The 26,123-nt window shown below is 40.8% G+C and overlaps 1 protein-coding gene across 1 annotated transcript; it reads left to right on the top strand.

The window, feature by feature from the left end:
- Positions 1-42: 42 nt before the first annotated feature.
- ALKBH1 (alkB homolog 1, histone H2A dioxygenase) lies at positions 43-24,563 on the top strand. Its single transcript, XM_045822798.1, has 6 exons — positions 43-225; positions 2,461-2,569; positions 6,697-6,859; positions 16,256-16,346; positions 19,597-19,790; positions 23,368-24,563. The coding sequence occupies exons 1-6, from the start codon at positions 43-45 to the stop codon at positions 23,795-23,797; spliced, it is 1,170 nt and encodes a 389-aa protein (XP_045678754.1). The 3' UTR covers positions 23,798-24,563.
- The last annotated feature ends 1,560 nt before the right edge of the window (positions 24,564-26,123 follow it).

Genomic DNA, 26,123 nt, shown 5'->3' with positions numbered 1-26,123 from the left:
CACGGAAATCTGCTTCCGGGCCAGAGGACGCGGGGCGGCGAGATGGGGAAGATGGCAGCGGCTTTGGGCTCTGTGGCTACGTTGGCGACGGAGCCGGGGGAGGACGCCTTTCGGAAGCTTTTCCGCTTCTACCGGCAGAGCCGCCCCGGGACCGCAGACCTGGGAGGGGTCATCGACTTCTCGGCGGCCCACGCAGCCCTCGGCACGGGGCCCGGGGCCCACAAGGTACGGAGATAGCGGCACGCGCCTGCTCGTCGTGTTGCCTCGCTTCCTGGAGGGGTTTCAATGCCCTCCTCTTACCGCTTACAGACTGATTATTATCAAGCGATCCCAGCACCCGTGGGCACGGAATTGAGCTGCCCACAATACGCCACATTTTGACGGAAAAGAGCTCTGCTACTGGTTCCTCCACGCGGCCACTCGTTGCTGCGCTCTCGGTCAAAAATGTCTAGGAATTGGTATTTACTCCTTCCATTAACTTGCATTTTGTACTTATGTTTGTGCAAATTACCGTAAGCCGTATTCGTAGACGTTATGGGTACCGCTCTGCACCTTGAAAGAGCCAAGTACCCGAGTAATTCCAGACCTGGGAGGGATCGATGTTGTTAAGGTATTGCTCGCAAAACTGCTGGTACCTGTCTTGTCTAAGCCTTCGAGAAAGAAGGCATTGCAAAACTGGGATAATCTCTCCAAGTTGAAAGTAAAGAGCTGCCGAATCTGAGCATCGTCCGTTGTTTCTACCTTTCCCCATGGAAATTAAGGAAAGTATCATAGGGGCGGGGGCACAGGGAGAATCACAACTGCAATGTAATGTATATGTTTTTTACAATTGTTTTAGCACTAAGGCTACCCGATCTCTTAATTTGCCTTTGGTATTGTACCCAGATGGCTGGATGAGGCATTCTTTCCAAGCTTAGTAATAGTTCTCAATAAAATTGGAATGTCATAATACCACCATATTTGTCTAGAGCTCAGCTTCTTACGAAACTTTATTAGTCAGAATGGTCTTAGAGTTATCAATATGAATACAAAAAGTCTGCACCCCAAGAATAATACACTTGATTTGTGGGAGAGCCCCTCAGGTCCTCGGTCAGCTACTTTTGTCCATACTTAACTATAATGCCTAGATACTTTAAAAATGTAAGTCACCTGAGAAGGTAACATTGTGTCTAGTGTATACCTAAAATAGTAATTTCTCAATAAATACACTATTGAGTATTCACTCCTCACCTCCTCACCCCTCCAAAAAAAAAAACAGACTGAAAGTAGCAAATTAGAGAAGAAAGTTACTATTAAAAGACACCTACTGAGAGCAGTGGAGAAATTGAGGGAGGCAATAGAAAAACTATTTAAAAGCTCAGAGTTTGGTTCAATTTAGCATATGGTAGGTCCACAAGTTTACTTTGAGGGTATTGCTGAGTTACAGTGCACTATGGAGTGTGGTCCGTTTAAGAAATCATCACAAAGTGTTTAAAATTAAAACATTTTATTAGCCTCTAGGTACCTGGAGAAAGTTAGCTTGGTCAGGACTCTCAGAGAGTTCCAGATAGCCATTTTATTATACAGACTAGTTATATACCAGCTTCATGTTGGTACTTTGCCTGGAAATCTCCACACTTGGTGAAGTTAGTAGGATAAGAGATCATATCTCTTTAGAAGAGAACATTTGATGTATTCTAAGGCAAGCCAGACCCTGAAATTATTATTTATGAAAAGAGTTAAGCTGTTTGTGTTTTTTTCCTAAATGTCCTTTAATGACTTCGTATTGGATCTCTTAACCAATTTAATGAGCCATTCGTAAGATGCTCCACATGAAAGTAAAACTTCATGAGGCCCTGAAAAACTTAACTCCTAATTAACAAAGGCAAAAAAGTTGGGAATGTCTATTTGAAGTTGTATCTAAAAGAGAGCAAATATTACACTTTTAGCAAACAGGGTACTCAGTGTTTTATTGATACATTTGTTTCTGTATGATTAAGATTATTCTCTTTCCATTCTCTCACTCTCCCCAGCCTGGTGTCCCTCATAGCTCTGTTTAAACACCAACAGTGTGCAAATGCCTCAGAAGCATCATTTTTAGCCCTAACCGAAGCAAACAGCATAGTGACTCAGAGTATTCCAGTATGCTTTGATGACCAGAGTCCAATAAGACATCACAAAGGTGTGGTATCATAAGAAAAAGTAGTCTTGAAGGCCAGAATCAGCCTGCTTCTCATTACTACCTATCTTAATTTTATATAGGTCTCTAGTGTTTGTTATTACATAGATGAGGAAGCTAAGGCTCTAAGAAGTTAAGTGACGTATCTAAATCTTACCAAGTAAGTAGTGGTACTAAGTTTAGGACCCCAGACTTAGGACTCCTAACTTTGCCACATACCTGAAATGTCTTCAGAGGTTTGAGGTTCTCGGAGTTGACCAGTGAAATGACTTTAGCCCTCTGGCTTGTTTCCTTCCTGCCAGGTGGTCAGATCTCAGCTAAGTGTGTCCTCAGTCAGTGACCACGATGCACACAGAGCAGGACTTCAGCCGGTCAGCAAGTGGCAAGCCTACGGACTCGAAGACTGTCCTGGTGAGTGCAGCCGACCTAGAAGGTGAAATCAGTTCATTTGTCTAATCTCAGAGGAGGTGCTTGTACCCTAATATGTAGACAAAGAAAAAAGTAAATGCACAGTGTTCCACCACCCAACCCCTCCTAAATTCTGCCTCATCTAAGAATTCCATTTATTTAGCACTCCCAAAGAATAGAACAGAAGTCAGCAGTGCTGCTTATATTGCAGAAAGTGGCACACCAGGTACAAATCAAAAACTAGGACGCTGACTCTGGGCTCCCTGCCACACCTCTCTGAACACCACCTCCTCTAGCAGAAGAACTGCTTTGAGCAATAACATAATTCACAATGGTCATTCCAGACACACAATCCCTATATTCTCACATGGCACAACAACTTAAAAATTATTGCTATCATCAAAGCCAAGTATTTTTTAAAAAGAATTGTAGTTAACAAGGTCAAAAATAGTAATAGACTAACCTAGAATTTTTGTTATTTTAGTAGTATTGGGTAGCTCACTTTACAGATAGATTAAGGTAATAATGAAGAGTGGGTAATGTTGCCCTGGGTGGTGTGGCTCAGTGCATTGAGTGCTGACCTGCAAACCAAAAGGTGTCCAGTGTGATTTCTAGTAGGGGCACACACCTGGGTTGTGGGCCAGATCCCCAGCTGGGGGCGTGTGAGAGGCAGCCGATTGATGTTTCTCTCACACTGAGGTTTCTGGCCCTCTCTCTCTCCCTCTCCCTCTCTTCCCCTCTTTCTAAAAATAAATAAATGAAATTTTTTAAAAGTGGATAATGTTATTAATATAAAATAATATAATACTTTAAGTAATAAATTGATATTTTAATAAGATTGATTATTATGAACTATTCAGAAAATATGGAAGTGCCTTATTTGGCCAAATAATCTTACGCCTGTCATCCTGTTTCTTTCTGGAGGAAATAAAGTTAACATTGCACTTGTGATTTTAAATATGGATTAAAGGCCAGAGATGCCCCTAAAAAGAAAGAAATAATTTTTGTTGTGCTAAGGGCCAGGTCTGTGTTACAGCTCTTAATACAGTATGACCACTGAAGTATTTGTTAATAACATGGGAAGGTATAACAGCTTTAATACTTCTATAAAAGGCTTCATGAACTTTAGTTCTGTATGAAAGAGCCAAAGACTGTTCTTATGACTGAAATCACAAAGGAGACAGTCAAATGATGGCCTTTATACATGAAAGCATTGCCCTCCTTGAGTTTAGGTAAATGAAGAGCATGCATCACCATCAGTCTTTTATAGTCATTGTTTGTGAAGACTGCCCTTTACCTTTCAGACAGACCTAGCTCGTTTTCAAGGTCATATTTCCCTTAACAGATTGTTCAGACTACAAAGTTAGCACCCCCACTTTGGGTTTTTTTTTTTGTCTGAATTGGTGTACTTGCTTTTTTTTTAATGTTCAAGTACAGTTTTCTGCCCTTTACCCCCATCCCAGCCCCCCCCCCCCAAGCCGGTGTACTTGCTTTTGAGTTTTTCTAGGATTTTACACTTAAGCCACATCATTTGAATTGGTACCTCACTGTGCCCTTGGAGACTTTATTGTCTTCCCAGACATCGTAAGCTACATTAACTAAAAGTACAATATGATGTCCAAAACATGGGAGATGACAGTCTCTTCTTACTCTGATTTGATTGGAGGGATTTTATTTACTTATGAATTCTGCCCCCCCCCTTTTTTTTTTTAAGATTTTATTCATTTATTTTTTTAGAGAGAGGGGAAGGGAAGGTGAAAGAGGGGGAGAGAAACATCAGTGTGTGGGTTGTCTCTCGAGTGCCCCCCTGCTGGGGACCTGGCCCACAACCAAGGCATGTGCCCTGATTGGGAATTGAACCAGCAACCCTTTGGTTCGCAGGCTGGCACTCAGTCCACTGAGCCACACAGGGCAGATTCGACTTATAAGGAAACGGGGCACACCACAACCTGTCTTTAGAAGACTGAGCAGGAAGCTGATAGGTCCGAAGACCAGAAACGGAGTCTGGGGAAGAGTAGGCTTGAGGAGGGCGTGATAATGTTAAATATTTGAAAGTTTGTACACAAGAAAGGATGGGAAGCAGTGCATACTAGTGAGTAAAGCCTGGGCCCTGGTACCAGGCTACTGGGGTTCATGTCCCAGCTCTACCATCTACTGATATGACCTTGGGCAAGTTTCTTAATCTCTCTTGGCCTCAGATGTAAAATCTCATGAAGTACCCACTTCATAAGATTATTATGAAGATTAAATGTGAATATACATGTGAAGTGCTTAGGTCAGTGACTAGCACATAGTAAAGGCTTAATAAATGTCAGCTGTAAAGCTGGAAGTACTTATCAAGAAGAATTAAAACCCAATTTGGGCTTGCTCTATGTGTCACAACCTAAGGCCAATGCATGAAAATTTAAAAGAGACAAATTTTAACTCAGTGAAAGGAAGACAACAGTTGTCGGAAATGGACTGCCTGAAAAAGTATTAAATTTCTTGTCAGTACACAAGCTTGCGCTAGATCAGAGGTATTCTTCCTTTAATCTTATACTATGGGGGTGCTATAGTCTTTTTTAAATAATGCTGATAGCATATGGTAGATTATTGGGGGTTTTCACTTTTTTTTCTTTGAAAACATTTACAGTCCTGTCACTATCCTAAATTACTTGGAGAATTTTACTGATACATGAAATGCAAAAGAGGCCTCCACGCTTATAAGCAAATTTGCCCATTTTTATTCTCCAATTTTTCTTCAGTTCAGCCAGTCCCTTCACTTTTTTGATCCTACCTTCTTTCACCTTTTATATCTTTCAAGACCTTTCTCCGTCCCGTTCCTCACTTTTATTTTTAACCAGTTTTCTGCAGGCTCTTTCTTCACAATCTATAAGCATGCTTTGGTCTTTTTAACCCCTAAAAACCATAAACTCTCTCATTACTTCTTTATTCCTCTTCCACTACTCCTCAGTCTGTGTTTGTTTTCACAGCCAGGCTCTTAAAAGGCATCTGGTCAGAGGGGAGGGAAGTAGGGGGCTGGGTGAAAAAGGTGAAGGGATTAAGCAAAAAAGAAACACACAAAAAACAAACAAAAAAACCCTCATGTACACAGACAACACCATGGTGATTATCAAAGGGAAAGAGGGGTGGGGGGAGGTAGAAGAAGGTATGGGGGGATAACTGGTGCTGGAAGGAGACTTGGTGAAAACATAATACTATGTACAGATGATGTGTTACAGAATTGTACACCTGAAACCCATTTAACTTTATTAACTAATGTCACCCCAATAAATTCAGTTTAAAATTAAAAAATAAATAAAAGGCATTATCTGTATTACTGTCTCTGCTGCCCTATCTCCAGGTACTTCATGAAGGACAAAGTTTTTCCATCTCTTTATCTCTAATTCTTAAGCAAGTACCTAGTATATGTTTGTTGAGTGTTTGGTGAATTAATTCTTCCCATGCACAGATGCCAGTTAACTGTTGTTACCCCTCTTTTACAAAGGAGAAACCCCAGGTTTCAAGGTCACAAGGGTCTTCTCGGCACACATGCTGTAGGTGTACGCATCGCGCCATACTGAGCAGATGTACGTACCATATTCCCTCCCTGCTATTTTAGTCAGGAGCCAGACATCACACCACTTATTTTAACTGTGATCATTTAAAGAGTCTTCAGCCAGAAAATAGAAAGTGGAAAAGGCAAAAAGGGAACGCTGAGATCCCAAAGATAGTAATTGCAAGAAGCAGCCACCTCCTCTATAAATGGTAACTTAACACCTGGTGAAAATTTGAGGGGTGACTTTCGGCATTTTCAACTCTAAAGTTCACTTTTGGGTAACACAATTGATCATTTGTGGAATGTTTCTCTTGAGAATAACCCCAACCCCAAAAGCCAAAGGAATTTGCATAGTGGTAAATGTTTAGTGTTCATCAAACTTATATCAACTTGAAGAAACTCCTCTTTCTCTAAAATTGGAGAATAGGAATGAAAACATTTGCTTATAGGTGTGGAAGCTGCTGGAAGCATGAGCAACAGGAAATGGAGGGTAAATAGTAGAGTGTATAAGGAAGTCAACAGAAATAAATTATCTGAATAACTGATGGAGAATTTCCTCTTCTCCTTTCTTTCCCACCCATCTTTTCTACAGGATTTATTTTCATCCCGAATCCCTTCCTCCCAGGTTACCAGTGGCACTGGGTGAAACAGTGCCTTAAGTTATATTCCCAGAAACCTAATGTGTGTAACCTGGACAAACACATGACTAAAGAAGAGACCCAGAATCTCTGGGAACAGAGCAAAGAGTTTCTAAGGTAGGTTTTATCATTCGCAATAAAAGTGTTAGTATTCGTCAAAGTCATTACAGACCTTTAAAGGAACTATTCTATAGCGAAGTGACAGGAACTGACTGCAGCACAGTTACGCTCCTTCCTCCGGAACATTTGCACAGGTGCTTTGACAGTTACAGTAAATTGAGACCCGTTTCAGAGATTTCCTTACCAGAGCTAAGACATCAAGTACATTCTCATTAATCATCAGATGACTGATTTTCATGTAGCTTCAGCCCTTTTCTCTACTTAAAGTGAGTTCCTTTGAAGACTTGGGTATCCTGGTAAAAATTAACTGAAAGCTCTTTACTTCTACGTCCTAGATGAAGTCAGTTCCAGTAGCTGTTCTGTAGTACATCAGTTCTTCGTGAGAACTAATGTTTGTACCTTACTGTTGTTTCAACGTTCATTCATTCCACAGACATTTACTGTGGATCAGTTGCATATCAGGCACAATGCTTAGCATTGGCAATACAAAGTAGGCCACGGTCCCTGCACTCAGGAGTGCATTGTCTGTGGCAGTAATTCAGTATCAACGGGATTAATTATAATAGAGTTCAGCCAGAAAAATGCTGAGGGAGCCAGAGGAAGAAATAATTTTCAGGCAGGAAGAAGGTGTCAGAGAAGAAAATGTTACTTTTTAATTGAGTTCATTGTCGTCTTTTTTTTTTCCCATCTGTCCATTTGAACTGGGTCTTCAAAAAAGATGGGTTTGGCCAACCTGAAAGCAAAAACACTGTTTTGGATAGAGAAAGCAGCCTGAGCCAGAGAGGTAATATTTAAAGCAGAGTAAGTTCTGTGAGATAGGAGCACAGTGTGCATTCAGGTGTTTATTCTACTTTTATAATTTCTGAGTCTCTGCTGTGGGTCAGATACTGTGTCTGAGTGTTAGAGATTCAAAGACAGATAAGACCTGGTCCCTGTCTTCTAGAAATGTGTGGGTCAATCCAGAACAGATACATAACCGTGTAATACAATTTGGCAGGCACAGAAATAGAGTTGATAAGATATGGGAATGGTTGTTTAGGTGGCTGGATTGGAGGTAGATTGTGGAAAAGGCTTCCTAGAAGTCATGGATAGAGATGGTAAGAGGTAAAGCAGGAAAGGTAGGTTAGGGCCAGACTGTAAAGGGTTAAGTGCTGTGTAGAGCACTAGTTCTAGAGATAGATTGCCTGAGTTCAAATCCCAGCCCTGTCACTTAAAAGCTATGTAAACTTGAGCGAGATTCTTAGCCTTTCTGTGCCTCAGAGTGGTCCTTTTCTCATTCGATAGTGTGAGGGTTAAATAAGAGAGTATGTGAAAAATCTTTAGAACAGCCTCTTAAAACCATCACACCAGCTTTGTGTGTTCTGTTTGAACTTAGTTGTTCTAATGGTGCGGTTTGAGTGAAATTAGTCAAAGAGACCTTAAAGTTTGTTATTAAACCAAACTGCGTTTTCAAGTAATTTTTTTCCTTCTGACAAACAGCTCTGCAGAAATTTCAGTTGTCATCTTCTAAGATAGGTCAGACGAATCTCTATCAAAAATAAAAAATGTGATAGTCATACCTTCTGTTTTCAAGGGTTGGAAGAAATTGATATGCTCAGACATTGCTGGCAGCATTGAAAATTGATAAGGGGCCTTGCCTGGTGTGGCTCAGTGGATTGAGCACCTGCCTGTGAATCAAATGGTCACCGGTTCTTTTCCCAGTCGGGGCACATGCCTGGGTTATGGGCCAGGTCCCCAGTAGGGTATGCGCAAGAGGCAACCACATATTGATGTTTCTTTCTCTCTCTTTTTTCCCTCCCTTCCCCCCATCTAAAAATAAAATAAAATCTTTTTTTAAAATTGATTAGGACCTAAGTTCTTCTGTCACTGCCAGATGTATATTTGTTTTCTCATCTGGGAAACAAAGGTACTGGACTGGATAAGCCATTCAAAGTGGTTAAATTATGATCAGAGTACATGCCAGCTTTCCCCACATTGCCAGCGCATACCAGAAAGAGGGTCTGTTGTTCAAAAAGATCCCCTTGCATATTGTAATTATCTTCCATATCATCCACAGGGAGAACTAGGGAAGTAGAGGACCTCTGAGGATCCTTTTAATTTCAACTTCCTATGTTTCTGTGGTCAGGGAAGAAGAAAGTTTAAATAGAAAATAAATAAATACTTGAACTTAGAAGCATAAATATGTTTGTTCACAAAATTAGGGTACCTCAATTCTATGTTTTGTTCAAAGTTTGTTATCATTGAATAGTGTAGCTTGAGATTCTTGCACAAGAGTGTAATCAGTATAAACATCTTCATCGTAGCTTTGTAATGGGGGAAAAAATGAGAAGCAACGTAAGTGTCAGCAGGAGACTAGACAAATCAGGCATGTTATAAAACCTAACAGAACACAAGCCACCGTGCAGAGATTTTAAAAGTCTTAAATCCTACCCTCTAGCAAATATAGTAGGATCTATAGTTATTATGAATAAAATCTTTTCTCAGCATCTCCATCACCACCCCCTTAATCTAAGCCACCATCATTTACCACAGTAGCCCGACCAGTTTCTGTCTGTTCTTGTGCCCCTTCGGTCTATTTTCAGGGTGCAGACACAATGTCACCTTTTTTAGCATCTTATCAGCAGTACTGAGATTCAGTTCTGATGGGAACCACCCAGAGTCAGCATGGACATCACAAGTTAAGGGTGCGGTCCCCAATGGTAATGCCCTCATTTCAGACACCAGCCACAAGTTTGGGAGGTCCCCAGCTTGCCCACACTTGTGACCACCTGGCACAAATTTAGGGAAGTTCTCGTGACTGCCTTAGGTTCAAGAACTCTCCTGAACTGCTCACAAATCAAGAAAGCATTATGCTTATGGTTTCAGAAGAGTCCTTAATGCAAAGCTTCCTTCCATATTCCATATCCTCGCCCTGGAATCAGGATGGGTCACTCTCCCAGGCGTTAGTGTTCAGAGTTTTAATTGGGGTTTTGCTACTTAAGCATGATTGATTGGATCATTAGTTACATAATTGAACTCAATTTCTGAGTATGACTTCTGAAAAGATTCAATCCTCTAATTGAATGGTTGGTCTTTCTAGCTTAAGCCTAAGGGTGTGGTCCTGGGGCTCACAGTGAATAACAAAGATATTCCCAAGGGTTTAAAAGCTTCCTCCCAAGAACCAGGGTCAGTGGCCAGTCAAGTTCTTTGTTATTCAGCACTTAGAATAAAATCAGTTTTCACCAAGGTCTGCAAGGCCTAGATGATCTGGCCCTAGCCACCTCTCCAGCTTCGTCTCCTACCATTCCTTGTTACTGATTCTCCAGCCATACTGACCTTCATGCTATTCGTTAAACACATCAGGTATACTCAGGTTTTTTTTGTTTTTTTTTTTTTAAGGTTTTATTTATTAGCCCTGGCTGGCGTAGCTCAGTGGATTGAGCTCGGGCTGTGAACCAAAGTGTCGCAGGTTCGATTCCCAGCCAGGGTACATGCCTGGGTTGCAGGCCATGACCCCCAGCAACCACACATTGATGTTTCTCTTTCTCTAGCTCCCTCCCTTGCCTCTCTAAAAATAAAAAATAAATAAATAAATAAAATCTAAAAAAAAAAAGATTTTATTTATTTATTTCTAGAGAGGGAGAGAAACATTGATGTGTGAGAGAAACACCGATTGGTTGCCTCTCACATGCCCCCAACTGGGGACCTGACCCTCAACACAGGCACATGCCCTCACTGGGAATCAAACTGGTGACCTTCATTTATTTTTAGAGCAAGAAAAAGGGAGAAAGGAAGAGAGGGAGAAAAACATCAACATGTAAGATAAACGTCAATTAGTAGCCTCTCACACACCCCCAACCAGGGACCTGACCCACAACCCAGGCACGTGCCCTGACGGAGGATCAAACTAGAGGCCTTGCAGTCTGTGGAGCAACACTCAAGCCGTTGAGCCACGGCAGTCAGGGCCAGGCTCAGATTCTCTGTACACGCTGTTCCTTCTACCCAGGAAGCTTTTTCTTTTAGATAACCAATGACTTCCTGCCCTTAGGTCTTTGTTCTAATATCTTACTAGAGTTGATTCCCCTACCATTTAATTAACAATAGTCCTCTTTTCCCTCCTGCTTTATGCCCTTGCCCTGTGTTTTTATTCTTAAGTGCAATGGGTACCTACCAAATATTTGTGGAATTAGTTAATGAATACTTTCATGTACCTTTTGAATTTTGTGAATGTATTATTTAATCAAAAATAACTTCAAAAATAAGGAAATATAAATCTAAATAAAGCAACTTTGTTCCATAAGCTTATGAAATGCCTGGTATTCATTTTATATATATGAAAACTTCTTTTATTGATATTCTCATTGTGGAAGCAGAAATAAACTTTTCCCCTTTCTGCTCCTTTAAGACTTCGTTATGGTGCTATTAATAGCATTTATTAGAGTGAAGCCAGAAGAGAAGGCCACTGGCCCTAAGAAGCATCAGCTCTAGGTAAAAAAATAAAAATAAAAAAACAATTTTTAAAAAGTGCTATTAGAAGCCAAGACAGGAAGACGTTTCTAGACTAAGATAGGATTTGAGGATCACCACTCAAGTGAAACGAAGAAACTCGTTTTGGTAGAGAGGTGACAGCAGAAGTCAGGTTGCAGTGAGGATGGCAAATAGTGAGTCCTTTTATAAAGATTTGATTATAAAGGGAAGCAGTGATAGATGCAGGGCAGAGGCAAGCAGGACATAAATGGAGGCTTGAGTGAAAGACCAACTTGGGAAGAAGTGGGAGCACCGCTGAAACGAGGAGGGGAGGGCGGGGTGGAGGTTCTGAAAAGTTCAGGGGAGGGAAGTTGGAGTCGTTCACTGGATCTTTGGGTGATCCCAGGCCTCTTCGCATTGTCCTGGAAGGGAGTAAGGGGAGGACCGAACAATTGATGTGAGTGATGGTTCAGAACAGTAGGTAGATTAGGTAAGACTAAATATGTGCAAAATAGCAAAAGAATGTTAGCATTTAAGGTAGAAGATTTGATGTCCATTTTCAGTGATTGATTCAGATTGAGAAAGGAGACAAAATGGGAAACACTCATACTGAAAAAAAAAAGGAATTCTAGGGACAGGAGATGGAACTTTAAGACAGAAAGTTGTGGTTATACAGAGAAATACTCAGAATTGTGAAAGACACAATTCCCAAACCTTTAAAAATGATTGAAAAAAGCAAAACCTGCGATAGTATTTTAAAGTTTTTTGTTTTAAATCATTTTAAAGTTGTTTTTTAAACAACTTTAGACCCTTTCTGTCCTGAGTATTTTTGCTTTCTCAGTGATTCACTAATATCCCTTGAGGCCAGAAAGAAAATACTAATGCTTAATTATGACACCTAAACTACCACTACATAGAGTTCATTTTCATCCAAGTAGGGGTTTGGTTGAAAGCAGCGCTGTAGAGCGTGGTTGCTGAGAGAGATGCCAGCACTTACACAAAGCACTTCCCCATGACAGAGAGTGAGCAAACGCTGTGTGGGCACCTTCACCAGGGAGAAGGTAACCAGCCCACCCATCCATCACCCTCCTGCTAGTGCCTGGAGGGGCGGCCGGGACCGGGAGCATGGCGTTCTGTTTGCAGCAAGAACCAATAATTAGAGTCACACTTGCTTGAAAACATTTTTTTATATAATTGATAAAGATTTAAAGGTAGGTTAGGTGCCAACATAATCCCTGCATTCTTAAGTGTGGCTATAGCAGCTGTGTTGGCACTGAGCCACCTTGGTCTTTTTAGACAAGTCAGGTTTAAAAAGAGAATGTCCCACCTAGGCCTTTCATCAATTTCTCAGTATTCTGCTTGGGAATGATTTGGGAACTTGCTAATTTGATTTTGGCTTTACACTGTTCACAATGTTCAGGAGTGACTTTCCTGGACACCTTATTACCCAAGAGGCCCACGGGAACCAGAAGGGTCCCTAAGATAATACTCAGACAAGAAATGTCTGGTGTTGGCCAGTTCTGCTGCTCTCACAGCTGGAAGGCAAGTGTTAAAACAGTAACTGCTCCTTGTCTTCCAGAAATTCTATACAAAGGCAAGAAGTGAAATCAAGTTCTTAGAAGAGGGTATGAAATGAGGGATGGAATCTCATACCTACGTGGGTTTAACACAATACACAAAAATATATATTAAATTCTCCTTAAAATGGCATAGACACTCAATGATCACAACCTCCACTAATCAAGTCCTTAAGCTTGGTTTTTCCTTTTTGTTATGAGAACTGGGTTTAATGCTTTTGGAAGTAAGGCTCTGACATCTTTTATATCCTTGGACTAATCCCCTTTTATAAGGCAAACCCAAAGCCTTCCTTATAGTGATAGTTTGTTTCTAAAAAAGGAACTATATTTAAAAAAGCATATTATAGGGTGGTTTCATTCATGCTTGATTGTTACTGTAATTTTGATAATTTTGTTAATACCATAAACCTGTGTTAATTAAAATTATGTATACCCTTTTGAAGAACATTAGACTGAATCTTTTGATGGAAGGGCAGCTTGCTGGTGGTGCCATATCAAATGTCTAAAATACAATCACTTTCTGAATTCTTTCCAGAGCCACGTTATTATCTTTATTTGTGCAGATCAGTCTGATTTTCATTATGTAATAGTACGGTTCTCGAAAGAGGTGGAAATTTTTTGTCTGTTTTTTAAATTTTGCCTAGAACAGTGTTTAAGTGTGTTCCCAGACCGGTAGCATCAGCATCACTTGGGAACTTAGAAATGCACATTCTTAGGCACCACCCTAGACCTACTGGGCCAGAATGTGTAGGTGCAGGCCCAGCATGTGGATTTTAACAAGCCCTCTAGGTGACTCTGAAGAGCATTAAAGTTTGAAAACCACTTGGCAGAAACTAAGTGGGGTACACACAAGCTCTGTAAAAGCTTTCTGTATAGCTCTTCCCTCTGCTGTCTAGATCCTCAGGACACCATCCATTTTGAGATCTAGATTCCATTTATACACTACTGACTTCAGCAGCTTTCTTTTCTCCCTCATTGAAAACACACAGCTCTAATATCCGTGCAGTCATTGTTCTGTTCTTCAGCAGCATTTTCTCCTGTCTTTGAGGGGGTTTTTGTTTGTGGGGGGTTTTTTGTTTTGTTTTGGTTTTGCTTTATTTTATTTTATTTCATTTTTCAATTATGGTTTATATTCAGTATTGCTTTCTGTTAGTTTCAGGTGTATGAGATTATCTTTAAATAAGGAATTAGGTACTAAATAGTGTCTTGGAAAGAGGAATAAATAGAATGGATCACCTCTATAGGGTACTTATGTAACTCTGGAATTCCATTTATATTACTATTAATTACAAGATTCACATGAGTCCAGAAATAAGAGGTTATTCTTATTTTTCTGTCTCAATGCTACTAAAATAGAATATTTTTTATGAGAGCAATATCAGGGAGTCCTTTTATTGTACCTTTAACTGAAGAAACATTGGTAGAACTCAGGTTGTATTACTATGTTTTTTTGTTGTTTTTACACACAAAATTTAAATAATGAATGGTGGTTATACATAATAACTGTTCACATCAGCTAATTACAGTCACTGTCCAAGCCTACATATCTTTTTTCCCTAAATTGTTAATAGTTGTCTGTCCTGTTATGCCAGAGGTCCCAAGTTTAGTGATTCACCAGGAGAAATCACAGGGCTCAGCCTATAGTTGTACTTACGGAAAAGACATTGCGGTGAAAGAATACAGAGCCAAATTAGCGAAGGGAAAAGGACATGGAGCAATGTCCAGGGAAAACCAGACTCGACCTTCCAGGGTGCTCTCCCAGTGAAATCACACAAGATGCACTTCATTCCCCTAGCAACGAGTTGTGACGTGCGAAGTGTTACCTACGAGGGAAGCTCCGTGCCCAGGTGTTGACTATTATGGTCGCAGTGGCAGCCTCTGCCTAGCGTACCAAAATTTCACGCTCCCAGAAGGAAAGCAGGTGTTCAACATTAACTGTATTCTTAGTACCAACAATTTAGGCACAGTGAGCTACAGATTTGGGAATGGCATGAGCCTCCAAAATCCAAGTTCCAGCAGCCTGCCAAGAGCCATCCTTGTAAGCAGGCCTTTCAGAGGATAGCAGTCAGACCTGCTATGCCTCTTTTCTACGTGGCTGTCCTAAATAAATTAGTATGTGTTTTTATTTTTTTAGCTACTGGTCTTGATGTGTGTATGTATCACAATGTCCTTAGAATGTGAACTCATGAGGACAGATAGCATCTATTCTGTCAACTCTTGGTCAAGCATCAAGATGAGTGACACTTAGAGCTGAGCCTCTAATAGATGCTTTGCTTCGTCTGCTCCTGCCGCATGCCTGTGTTGCCTAGTGCATCGCTCCCTGTTGAAAGGCTGCCCATTCTTCAGTGCTGTGTTTGACTCCCAACTCTGCCATGAAGCCCCATCTGGTTAGATGGCTGACTCTGAGCTCTTCTTTTTCTTAATTCTAGTGGCCCACAAAGGCTTGTGGTGTTTATTTCAGTAGTAGATTTTGTACTACTACTTGAATTTTCCCATAATTTCTTCTTAAGCTTACCTGTCATCTCCTGTCAGAATACAAACTTCTTAAAGTAGTCGAATCTTTTTTAAACAGCAGTTCTTGAACAACAACAAAAAAAATTTGATTGATAAATTGTGTAAATTACATAGAAAAAATAAACTAAGTAAAATGATTAGGCCTAGCATTCTTGTATTTTTAGATATTTAGAAGTAAATCAAACCAACAAGCTTCCTCTGTAGAAAAAGTCAGTCCCATAGCTTTGATCAGATAAGCTTTTAATTGCTGAAAGGGTAGCTCTAGTTTACAGAAACTTCCTGCGGTTTGAACAAGGGATGTCAGAAACAAATTTCTGTGGTCCTTAGTAGTTCGCTAAGCCTCAGTTATCTAAGCTATCTAAGAAGTCATGTTAATCCAGTTATTGATTACATACTATGTTTGCCCAAACTTGCCCCAACTTGCAATTCTGGGAAGCCATCATCGTTAAAGACATAGTGATAGCTGTGATTAATCATACATCACTTTTAGCAAACCAAATTGAACATGTTGTGTTAAATTTCAATTACTCATAGTGCTCTTGGTCCCATTTCCCATGGACATATAAAGACATTTCTGTTGCCACTCTTGTTCTATCATTGAGATGCTGGACACTTTCCGTTTAAAACTGATTCCATTGAGTAGAGGATTTAGAACCAAGGACAAGAAATTAGAAATGTTAACCATTTTTTTTAGTGTTATATTTTTGCTCAACTTATCTATTCTCATTTCCCCCATGGAGATCTTGGCTGACAGCACATACCATGGAATACCAAATTTAGACTCCAAGGTCTATACAAACGACTGTTGCTGCCATTTAACGTAAATAAAGCCCTCCTTTGTCTCTAATTTCTGCAGATATAAAGAAGTGAATAAACGGAGACCCCGAAGCTTACTAGAGAAACTGCGCTGGGTGACCCTAGGCTACCATTATAACTGGGACAGTAAGGTATTCGAATTTTCTTGCTAGTTCCTTTGTTTTCCACTTCTGTGCTTCTTGGGCCCACAGAGAGGGATTTCTTCCTGGTCAAACTTACAGTATCATCTTATTCATTCACAGGAGGATCTCTTTTATTTATTCCCTCCTAAATCCCTTTGACATACTATCCCAAGAGGCATGGATAATTTATCAAGAGAAAATTTTTTCTTCAGATACCCTCAGGTTATATTATTGTATCAGAAGTCATCAGTACTTTCTCTAAGTGGGTGTTAGGGATACCAATTTTTCTATACTGCCTTCAAGAACAGTAGTCAGTTATGACCTTTATTTCCATTTTTGTTCAATGTTTGTTGAGCATTCATTTCCTACACAATATCTTCCTAGAATAAAAGAAGACCCATATACTTCTGGTGCTCTCATCAGTCCACAGAAGGACATTCAGGATCTAGACACCGCACCCCTCTGGGGAAAATTAGAGCAGGAGACAAGTGGGAAAGAATGTCCTAAAATTCCTAAAATTAACAAAGTTCCATGGGCATTTGTTTTGTTTTGTTTTGTTGAGGTACAGTCTCTTTCCTGACTTCTGTGCTTCAGAGAATATCTCCTGTATCCCTGATAGTGCAGTGTCTCTTGTCTCAATGAGGTATTTGCCACTAAGTAAAAGGACTCATTCTGAGAGTGAACTGAATAAACCGAGTGAAATAGACCATCTTGCTTCTAACCAGTTACTGTCTAAAAGCTCTATAGTTTCGGTGAACCCAGCCTATTAGCATGTATATTAACTGATCAAAATAATGAGTTACCTAAAAATATTCATAATATAATTCTTATTGTCAGTGATACCAATTGAATGGAAAACTAAATATCCGTATTTGAGAAAATGGCTGTGTGAGTGTCTTCGGATTAGACAGCCTTGCCTTCAGCAAGGATAGTACCTATCTCATAAGGTAGTTGGGATAACTACATGATTAATGCCTGTGTGGTGATTACAACAGTGGCTGGCTGTTCTAAGAGTTAAGTGCATTGACACAAATGTTAGCTTGTTGTTTTTTTATGATGTTATTTTTATTGTTAATATTGTTATTCTCCAAAGACCTCAAAGTGAGTCCCATTTACTAAGACAAATGTGGAGTGAAAATTATCAAAAACTAAGTAACAGAGAAAAGCAAAAGAGAATTAAGAAAGAGTATTTAAGGGTGCCCAGACAGCTTGGAGAGGGTTCAAAGCCCAAAATAGAAATTACTTCATCGTAGCATAGGTGGTATAGTGTTAGAATAGCAGCTGAGTGGTTTGATCGTCTGCAAGGATTAAAACTTTAAATGTCAGAGAAAACCTGAAAGTTCTCTAACTACACCCTTAACGTTGAGACGTTAAATAGGAACTCTTTTTCTATGCAGTTCAGGAAAAGAAGAAAAAAAAATAAAACAGGGAGATTCCAACTGAAGAGGGTTGACCGTCCGTCAAAGACTTCTCACAGAAGTCTTCCTGAACTTGAAATGAAAGCTCACTTCTGGCCAAAGTACATACATTCTCTCCAGAACCATGACTCTCTTGCCCCAGCTAAAATGTGTCATGTGAGATACAGGGTGAGACACAAGTGGATTTTCTGATCAGATTTGTGGTGGTTGAGCAAAAGGAGAAGTGAGAGGAGGGCATGCAGACTGAGGAGGAGTGTCGGGCTGCTGCAGCCGCACAGCCAGGAAACCCCTCCAACTCACCGACACAGGAGACTGCCGTCTGTCATTCTCATGACGTGTATAGATTTTGTACAGAGAGTGAGTGTTCTGGCCTTTGATTTTTTTTAAGGTTTGTTTATTTATTGACTTTAGAGAGTAAGGGAGAGAGAAAGAGAAACACATGTGCCCTGACCAGGGATCGAACCTGCAAACTTGCTGTGTCATGTATGCTCTAACCAACTGAGCCAGCTGGCCAGAGCTGGGGTTTCTTTGTTATTGTTGTTGTTGTTTGGTTTTTTGTTTTGTTTTTGTTTATTTTTAAGAGAAGAGGGTATTTGTGATCCTTAGATGCTAAAAATAAAGGCGTTTCAGAGTGGTATGTGCCGAAAATGACTTCCATGTTAAGGCCCTGCCCTGAGTCATGGTGTAAGTCAGTTTCAGTTCAGAGGTCTTGAGCACGTTATCCCCTCAGAGTGACCAGTGAACCCAGAACTAAACCATGTGGCAGTCTGAGGGGTCCGTAACCAAAATGGCGATGGTATTTGAGCTGCCTTTTTTTTTAGGGAGGGTGATAGGGAGAGAAACATCAGTGTGTGGTTGCCTCTTGCGCACCACCTACTGGGTACCCGGCCTGCGACCCTTTGATTTACAGGCTGGCACTCAATCGTAGTTACCTTTTTTTAAAAAATATAAACTTTGTATTTTAGGATAGTTTTAGATTTACAGAAAAGATGTAGTATAGTATAGAGAGTTCTCTATACCCTGTGCCCAGTTCTCCCTACTGTTAACACCTGTCTCTGTTATTAAAATGGTACCTTTGTCTCAATTAGTGAACCAATAGTAATACATTATTATAATAGTAAAGTCCATACATGCTTCATTCAAATTTTCTTAGTTTTTAACTAAGTTTTTACTTTTTCTGTTCCAGGACACCACATTACATGTAGTCATTATGTTTCTTTAGGCTCCTCTTGGCAATAACATTTTTTTTTAGAAGTTAGGTCATCTTTTTTATTTTTTATTAATCCTCACTTGAGGATATATTTATTGATTTGAGAGAGAGAGAGATTGATGTGAGAGAGAATCATCAATCAGTTGCCTCCCTCACGTGCCCCAGCGGGGAATCGAACCTGTAACCTAGGTATGAACCCTGTAACCTAGGTGTGTGCCCTGACTGGGGATTGAACCCACAACCTTTTGGTACATGGGTTGATGCTCCAACCAAATAAGCCGCTCGGCCAGGGCTGCAGTAACAGTCCTGAGTTACCTTTTAACCCTAAAAGAACTATCCTGTTTGGGATTAAAGTATACTAGAGAGAGGTTGTAGTTGCTTAATGTGTAGACTCCCTGCAGGATGAATTTTTCTAGTTTATCTCTGCACAGCAGGGTCTGCTATACAGTAGGCGCTCAGTATTTTGAATGCTCATTGTTAGATTCTGAGATGCCTCAAAAAATGGATGGATACATCATGCTATGCTAATATTCATGTAAGCTAGATGATTTTTAAGTGGTAATTAACCTTATTTCAGTTTCCTACTTTCCTGAGATCATTGTTTTTCTTATTTCCCCTACTTTTATTAAAGAAATACTCAGCAGATCATTATACACCTTTCCCTTCTGACCTGGCTTTCCTCTCAGAGCAAGTAGCTGCTGCCTGTGGATTTCAGGGTTTCCGAGCCGAAGCAGGTATCCTGAATTACTACCGATTAGATTCTACGCTGGGCATTCATGTAGATAAATCTGAACTTGATCACTCCAAGCCCCTGCTGTCATTCAGGTAAGTTCATTCTAGAGATTTGGGGTTATTTTTTATCACCTCATTCCATTTCTAAAGCGTGTTTAAACTAAAATAAAACATTAAACTTTTTATTTTTAAAGAATATTTTATTGATTACACTATTACAGTTTTCCCAGTTTTTTTCTTCCCTTTATCCCCTCTCCACCCTGCATCCCCCAACCCTCCAGCATTCCCCACTCCTTAGTTCATGTTCCTGGGTTGTACATACAAGTTCTTCAGCTTCTCTGTTTCCTATACTATTCTTAACCTCTCCCCTTCTATTTTATGCCTACCAGTTATGCTTCTCTTTCTTAGATAAGTCCCTTTAACATTTCATACAGTAAGGGCTTGGTAATGATGAACTCCTTTAATTTGACCTTATCTGGGAAGCACTTTATTTGCTCTTCCATTCTAAATGGTAGTTTTGATTGGATAGAGTAATCTTGTATGTAGGGTCTTGTCTTTTATGACTTTAAATACTTCTTTCTAGTCCAAACTTGCCTGTAAGGATTCTTTTGAAAAATCAGCTGATAGCCTTGTGGGCACTCCTTTGTAGGTAGCTATCTCCTTTCCTCTTGCTACTTTTAAGATTCTCTCTTTATCTTTAATCTTGGGTAATATAATCATGATGTGCCTTAGTGTGTTCCCCCTTGGGTCCAATTTCTTTGGGAGCCTCTGGGCTTCCTGGACAGCCTAGAAGTCTATTTCCTTCTCCAGACTGGGGAGGTTTTCCTTCATTATTTGTTAAAATAAGTTTTCAACTTCTTGCTCTTATTCTTCTCCTTCTGGTGCCCCTATGATTCAGATGTTAGAGCGTCTATAGTTGTCCCAGAGGTTCCTAAGCCTCTCCTCGTTTTTTTGAATTCTTGTTTCTTCATTCTGTTCTGGTTGGATGTTTGTTTCTTCCTTTTGTTCCAATTGAGTCCAGGTTTCCTTCCTTTCACTCTTGGTTAGCTGTATATTTTGCCTTATCTCACTTTGCATAGCCTTCACTTCTTCCTCTATTTTATAGCCATACTCAACCATTTCTGTGAGCATCCTGATTACCAGTGTTTTGAACTCTGCATCTGGTAGGTTGGCTCTGTTCTTGGCACTAAGTTCTTTTTCTGGAGTTTTGGTGTTTTCTTTCATTTGGGCCATATTTCTTTGTCTCAGCACACCTGTTGTGTTGTAGGGGAGCAGGGTCTTAGGTATTTGCCAGGGTGGGGAAACCCTCTTTGCTGCGATGTGGTACTGTCTGTGGGGAAGGGATTAGAGAGGGAACAGTGCAGCTTGCCTGCTCTAGCCCCTCTTTGCAACAGTCTCTCTAGTGTGAGACTGGGAGTTCCCCCACCCCCCATAGCATCCCCCGCAGTAGTTTATAGCTAGCTTGAATCTTTTTTTTTTTTTTAAGGATTTTCTTTTTTTTTTTTTAAGACTTTTATTTATTTATTTTTATAGAGAGAAAGGGAGAGAGAAAGAGAGGGAGAGAAACATCAGTGTGTGGCTGCCTCTCAAGTACTCCCAACTAGGGACCTGGCCTGCAACCCAGGCATGTGCCCTAGACCGGAAATCGAACCTCTGACTCTTTGGTTCTCAGGCTGGCACTCATTCCACTGAGCCACATTAGCCAGGGCAGCTTGAATCTTTAGTTTCTGTTTAGCCAGCGCTGCCTCTCCCATACAGTCCACCACCTTGTAGAGACCTCTCAGCCAGCTCCACCTTGCCCACGCAGTCTGTGCCTTGCCGTGCGACCTCTCCACTAGGCTGCCTGTTTCCCATCTCTGCCCCTCCTACAGTCTGGGTGAATGTTTCTTTAACTCCTTGGTTGTCAGAGTTTCATGCAGTTTGATTTTCTGGCACTTCTGGTTGTTTATTGTTTTTAGATTGGTTGTTATCCTCCTTTTGGTTGTGCAAGGAAGCTAAGCATTTCTACCTATGCCTCCATCTTGATCAGAACCCCTATATGCATCCAAAAACATTAAACTTTTAAAAAATAACTGGATCTATAATTTTTCACTTCTGGGCATTTTAACAATGTATCATAAGTAAAACTAGTAGTCCTTTAAGAATAATAACCAAATTACAGTTAATATTTCTGTCGAAGATGCATGGAGTCTGCCTTTGTAATGAGAGGTATTGTCAGCGTCTGTGGAATGGGCAAGTGGAAGGCCATACAGTCGAGTAAGCGTGTCTTTTGGAATGGAGAAGAGCAAGGCACACAAGCCTAAATAGGTCCCTCTTGTCTCCCTAAACATAAGTTTAAATTTATGCAGAGTACTGCACCTGTATCTGACAAAGTATCTGAGAGAATCTTTTATTATTACCTTATCTTTAAAACGGACAGGAATGATAAATACAGTGAAGGGCTTAAATGTAGTACTCCCCTCTTGTCCACCGAGGATACATTCCAAAACCCCCAGGGGATACTCAAAACCACAGACAACACCAAACCCTAGATATACTGTGTTTTTTCCTAACCTACAATAAAGCTGAATTTATTAGGCAAAGTAAGATATTAATACAATATGGTGTAATAAAAGTTAAATGAATGTGGTCAGTAGTTTCGGGAGATCCCTTGCTGAAGTCTTTGGACAGGCTCAGTGCCTCTGGGCATAGCGTGCTGCTGTCAGTCAGAACACATTGTCCGTTCGTGTCTTCCACCCACAAACGTGGTGCCTGTTCCATCTTTACTGAGCACTCACCATGCACTGTGGCTGTAACTTCTGTACTTTGAGGTTCAACAACAAAACTAGCACAAATGCCTTTTTCCTTCACAAGCCCACAGGTAGAAGATTTGTTCTGACTATATCTTAGCAACCTTAGTACACAATTTTTTTCTTATTAAGTCAAGAACTTCCACCTTTTCACTTGAAGGAACCACTTTTTGACTTCTGTTTGGTATATCTGAATTGCTAGCATCACTCCTTTTATGCTTTGGGGCCATTATTAAGTATAATAAGGATTCCTTGAAACACCGCAGTACCTGGACAGTCGATCTGATAACTGAGTTACTACTGAGTGTCTGATGGGTGGGGAGCGTGTACCGCATGCATTTGCTGGACAAAGGGATAAGAAATCGTGTCCAGGCTGGACAGAGCAGGACAAGCACTGTGAGATCTCATCACACTCCTCAGAACAGCGTGCAATTTAAAATTTAGGAATTGTTTATGGACTATTTTATTTCTATTTAATAATTTTGGACCACAGTTGACCACATGTTACAAACTGCAGAAACCAAAACTGGATAAAGGGGGACCACTGCAATTTTATTGGAAGACTTAAATCCTAAAGAGGCATTAATGAAACTTACATGGGTAATGTTAAAACTAAATTCTTACTTTGCTTTTTTAACTGCTTCAAATTTTATGTCGCCGCACTCCTGTGGGCTATGACAAGTTCAAGTAGCAGATTATGGATTGGTCGCTCACAGACACAAGCCAGAAGAGAAGGAGCGTAGCACCGTTTGAAAAGGAAGATTTAGGAGCAATAAGTATTGAGCTGGAATTAGGAAATAATGCAGTTAGCAGACACATTACCAACCGTGGTTACTTAACAGAAACTTACTGTTGTGTGTTGTTTACTTATTTTTTTGTAGCTTTGGACAGTCCGCCATCTTTCTCCTGGGTGGCCTCAAAAGAGACGAAGCCCCCACGGCCATGTTTATGCACAGCGGTGACATCATGGTAATGTCCGGCTTCAGTCGCCTGGTGAACCATGCAGTTCCAAAGGTCCTTCCAAGTTCCAGCGGGGAAGGCCTGCCTTGCTGCCTGGAAACCCCTCCCCCGGCTGTCGTCCCCAGAGATTCAGTGGTGGAGTGCTGCTCTGCGGAGGACTGGCAGGTGTGTGCCAGCTACTTGAAAACTGCTCGTGTGAACATGACTGTCCGACAGGTGCTGGCCACAGACCAGGACTTCCCTCTGGAACCCCCGGAGGAGAGTAAAAGAGAAATCACCACTGAAGGTTTCTGCCATCTAGACGACGAGAATAGCCAAGTGAAACGAGCTAGGTTAAACCCTGACAGCTGAGACTGGAAGAGCCCATTCCTTTTACTGAGGCAGATCTTACAGTAAAGGACCACGCCATTTTGTATCGCCATTGGCTTCAGCACCGAGACAGGCCAAGACGGACAGGGGAAAACTCATCATTGATCACAGTGTTGCCTTGCAACCCCTTCTGTAGAGTAAACTGACTCATCACATACACCAGCGCCTAACCAGGACTGGGCCGGACAGGTGTTCGACACAGTCCAGTCCTGCTCAGGCAGTGACGTGTGTGAGAAACCCAAGTAGGTGTGACCTTCTACCAGAGCCTTCTCAGCCTCGCCGTCATCTCTGAGGGAAGTAGAAGTGAGTTTCCGTGGCTATGGAGTCGTTAAATACCTCAGATCTTATTAACGGGAAACGTGATAGCCCTCCCACCGGCCCGTCTAGTGATTCTGTGATAAAATTGCAGTTCCGTGAACCAACCATTAGTCTCACTTACTCATTCTTCCCATTAATGTCAAATCTTTTGATCTTCCATCTTTTCTGGCCTTCACAGAAGAATCCTGTAACATTAAGACAATGAAAATGAAAATCTCACCCCCTAGAAGAGAAATTAAGCACAGCCGTCTCTTTCCTAAAATGTAAATATTTATAAACTCAAGGAAAGGGAACAATAGTTTCTCCAGATGTCTTTCATGTCTCCAAACTGTTGGCTCTTTAAGGCTGTTTGAATTGTTGGACTGAAAGAGTTCCAGGAATGTTCCGTACTGTTTTCTCTATGAATAAACTTACTCGGTTTTAAATTAAAGATCTGTATCTATCGTTGAGGGTTAATGTGTCTGGGGGTGGTTTTTTCCTGCTTCTGCTTACTGTAGTATTCTTGCTTTTAAAGTCCTCTAGCCATTTCTACCCTGCACCGTCCTGCTCTGCCCTGAGTGCTCTCTGTAGCTGTCTCAGAGGAGAGGATATTCTGTGGTATCCCAGTGTCACTGCTGTCTTTATTAACTGTAGACAACTTGGACAATACATGAAGCACCAAGTTTTAATCTGTGTGCCCCCACCAACTCACTGTGCCCTGAGATAAGTTACTGTACATTTCTCTGGACCTCGGTTTCCTCACTCGTAAAGTGAAGATAATATTTACTTCCATCTTCCTAGAGGGAAATTGATATTTCAAATGATAATGGGAATTTAGCACTCCTTTCTAGAAGCATCCTGTGCCAATATTTTACTTTGGTTTGGATGCTTAGGAACATCCCGGCTTGTAGGGGTGACTGGTGGGAAGCCACTGTGGTAACTTCTGCTTGCAATGTGATTTCCTGAATTTTCATTTCTACTCTGTCCTTTTTCTTATGAGCATGGAACATTGAGTTCATATTGTAATCTGTGGTAGGTTTTTGATTGATTGATTGATTTCAGAGAGAGAAACATTGGTCTGTTGTTCCACTTATTTATGCATTCACTGGCTGATTTTCCTGCATGTACCCTGACTGGGGATCAGACCCACAACCTTGACGTATTGGGAGTGTTCTAACCAACTTCACTACCTGGCCAGGGAATGGAGGGGTTTTTTGTTTGTTTTGTTTTGTTTGGATTTGTTTTGTTTTGTTAAGGACTAAAAAATTAATAGAATAATCCTTATGTGTAACTAGTTTCTAAAATTAGTCATTATAGCCCTGGCCAGTGTGGGTCAGTCAATTGGAGTGTCGTCCCATAACTGAAAGCTTGTGGGTTCAGTTCCCAGGCAGAGCACACATCAGGGCTGCAGGGTCACTCCCTGGTCCAGGTGTGTGCGGGAGGCAGCTGGTCAGTGCTGCTCGCATTGATGTTTCTCTCTAAAAAAGCAATGAAAAAAATGTCTTCAGGTGAGGATAAAATGTAAGTAAAAATAAAATGAGTACATTATAGGAAATGTTTATATAATTTAAATTACCACTGGAAAAATTCCTTAAATTTTCCATAATGTAGATGGTATGTGACCCACTGGAAACCAACATATTGTTTAGTAAAACCAACAGAGTCAGCTTCTCCTCCAGCATTATAGTACATTGCTCTTTGTTCAGTTACATGTCACATGAAGGTGTTGACTTGTGTTTAGGGGCAGTGTTGTACAAAAAATACATATTCATACTGTAAACTCACACTCCACGAAGCTAGGTGTGTGTGTCACGGGAAGCATGTGGACACTCATGTCAGCCGAAGACGAGCAGATTCCTGCCCCAGCCCGGCTCCCTTTGTTTTAGCTCCCCACCAACATCTTCTGAGTCAGGTCAGCAAACTACGGCCCGCTTCCTAGTTTTGTGCTGCCCACAGGCTAAGAACAGTTTCTACATTTCTAAGTGGTTGGCGGGGAGGGAATCCAAACAAG

This window comes from Phyllostomus hastatus, unplaced genomic scaffold, assembly GCF_019186645.2.
Source record: "Phyllostomus hastatus isolate PE091 unplaced genomic scaffold, TTU_PhHast_1.1 phas_scaffold_501, whole genome shotgun sequence".
NCBI lineage: Eukaryota > Metazoa > Chordata > Mammalia > Chiroptera > Phyllostomidae > Phyllostomus > Phyllostomus hastatus.
Note: the sequence above shows the minus strand (reverse complement) of the source record. Positions and strands in the feature narration are given on the sequence as shown.

Coding starts and splice junctions, on each gene's coding strand:
- ALKBH1 (XM_045822798.1), top strand. CDS start 43: ATGGGGAAGATGGCAGCGGCTTTGGGCTCTGTGGCTACGTTGGCGACG. Junction 2,570..6,696: donor CGGACTCGAAGACTGTCCTG/GTGAGTGCAGCC, acceptor TCTTTTCTACAG/GATTTATTTTCATCCCGAAT. Junction 16,347..19,596: donor ATTATAACTGGGACAGTAAG/GTATTCGAATTT, acceptor CTTTTATTAAAG/AAATACTCAGCAGATCATTA.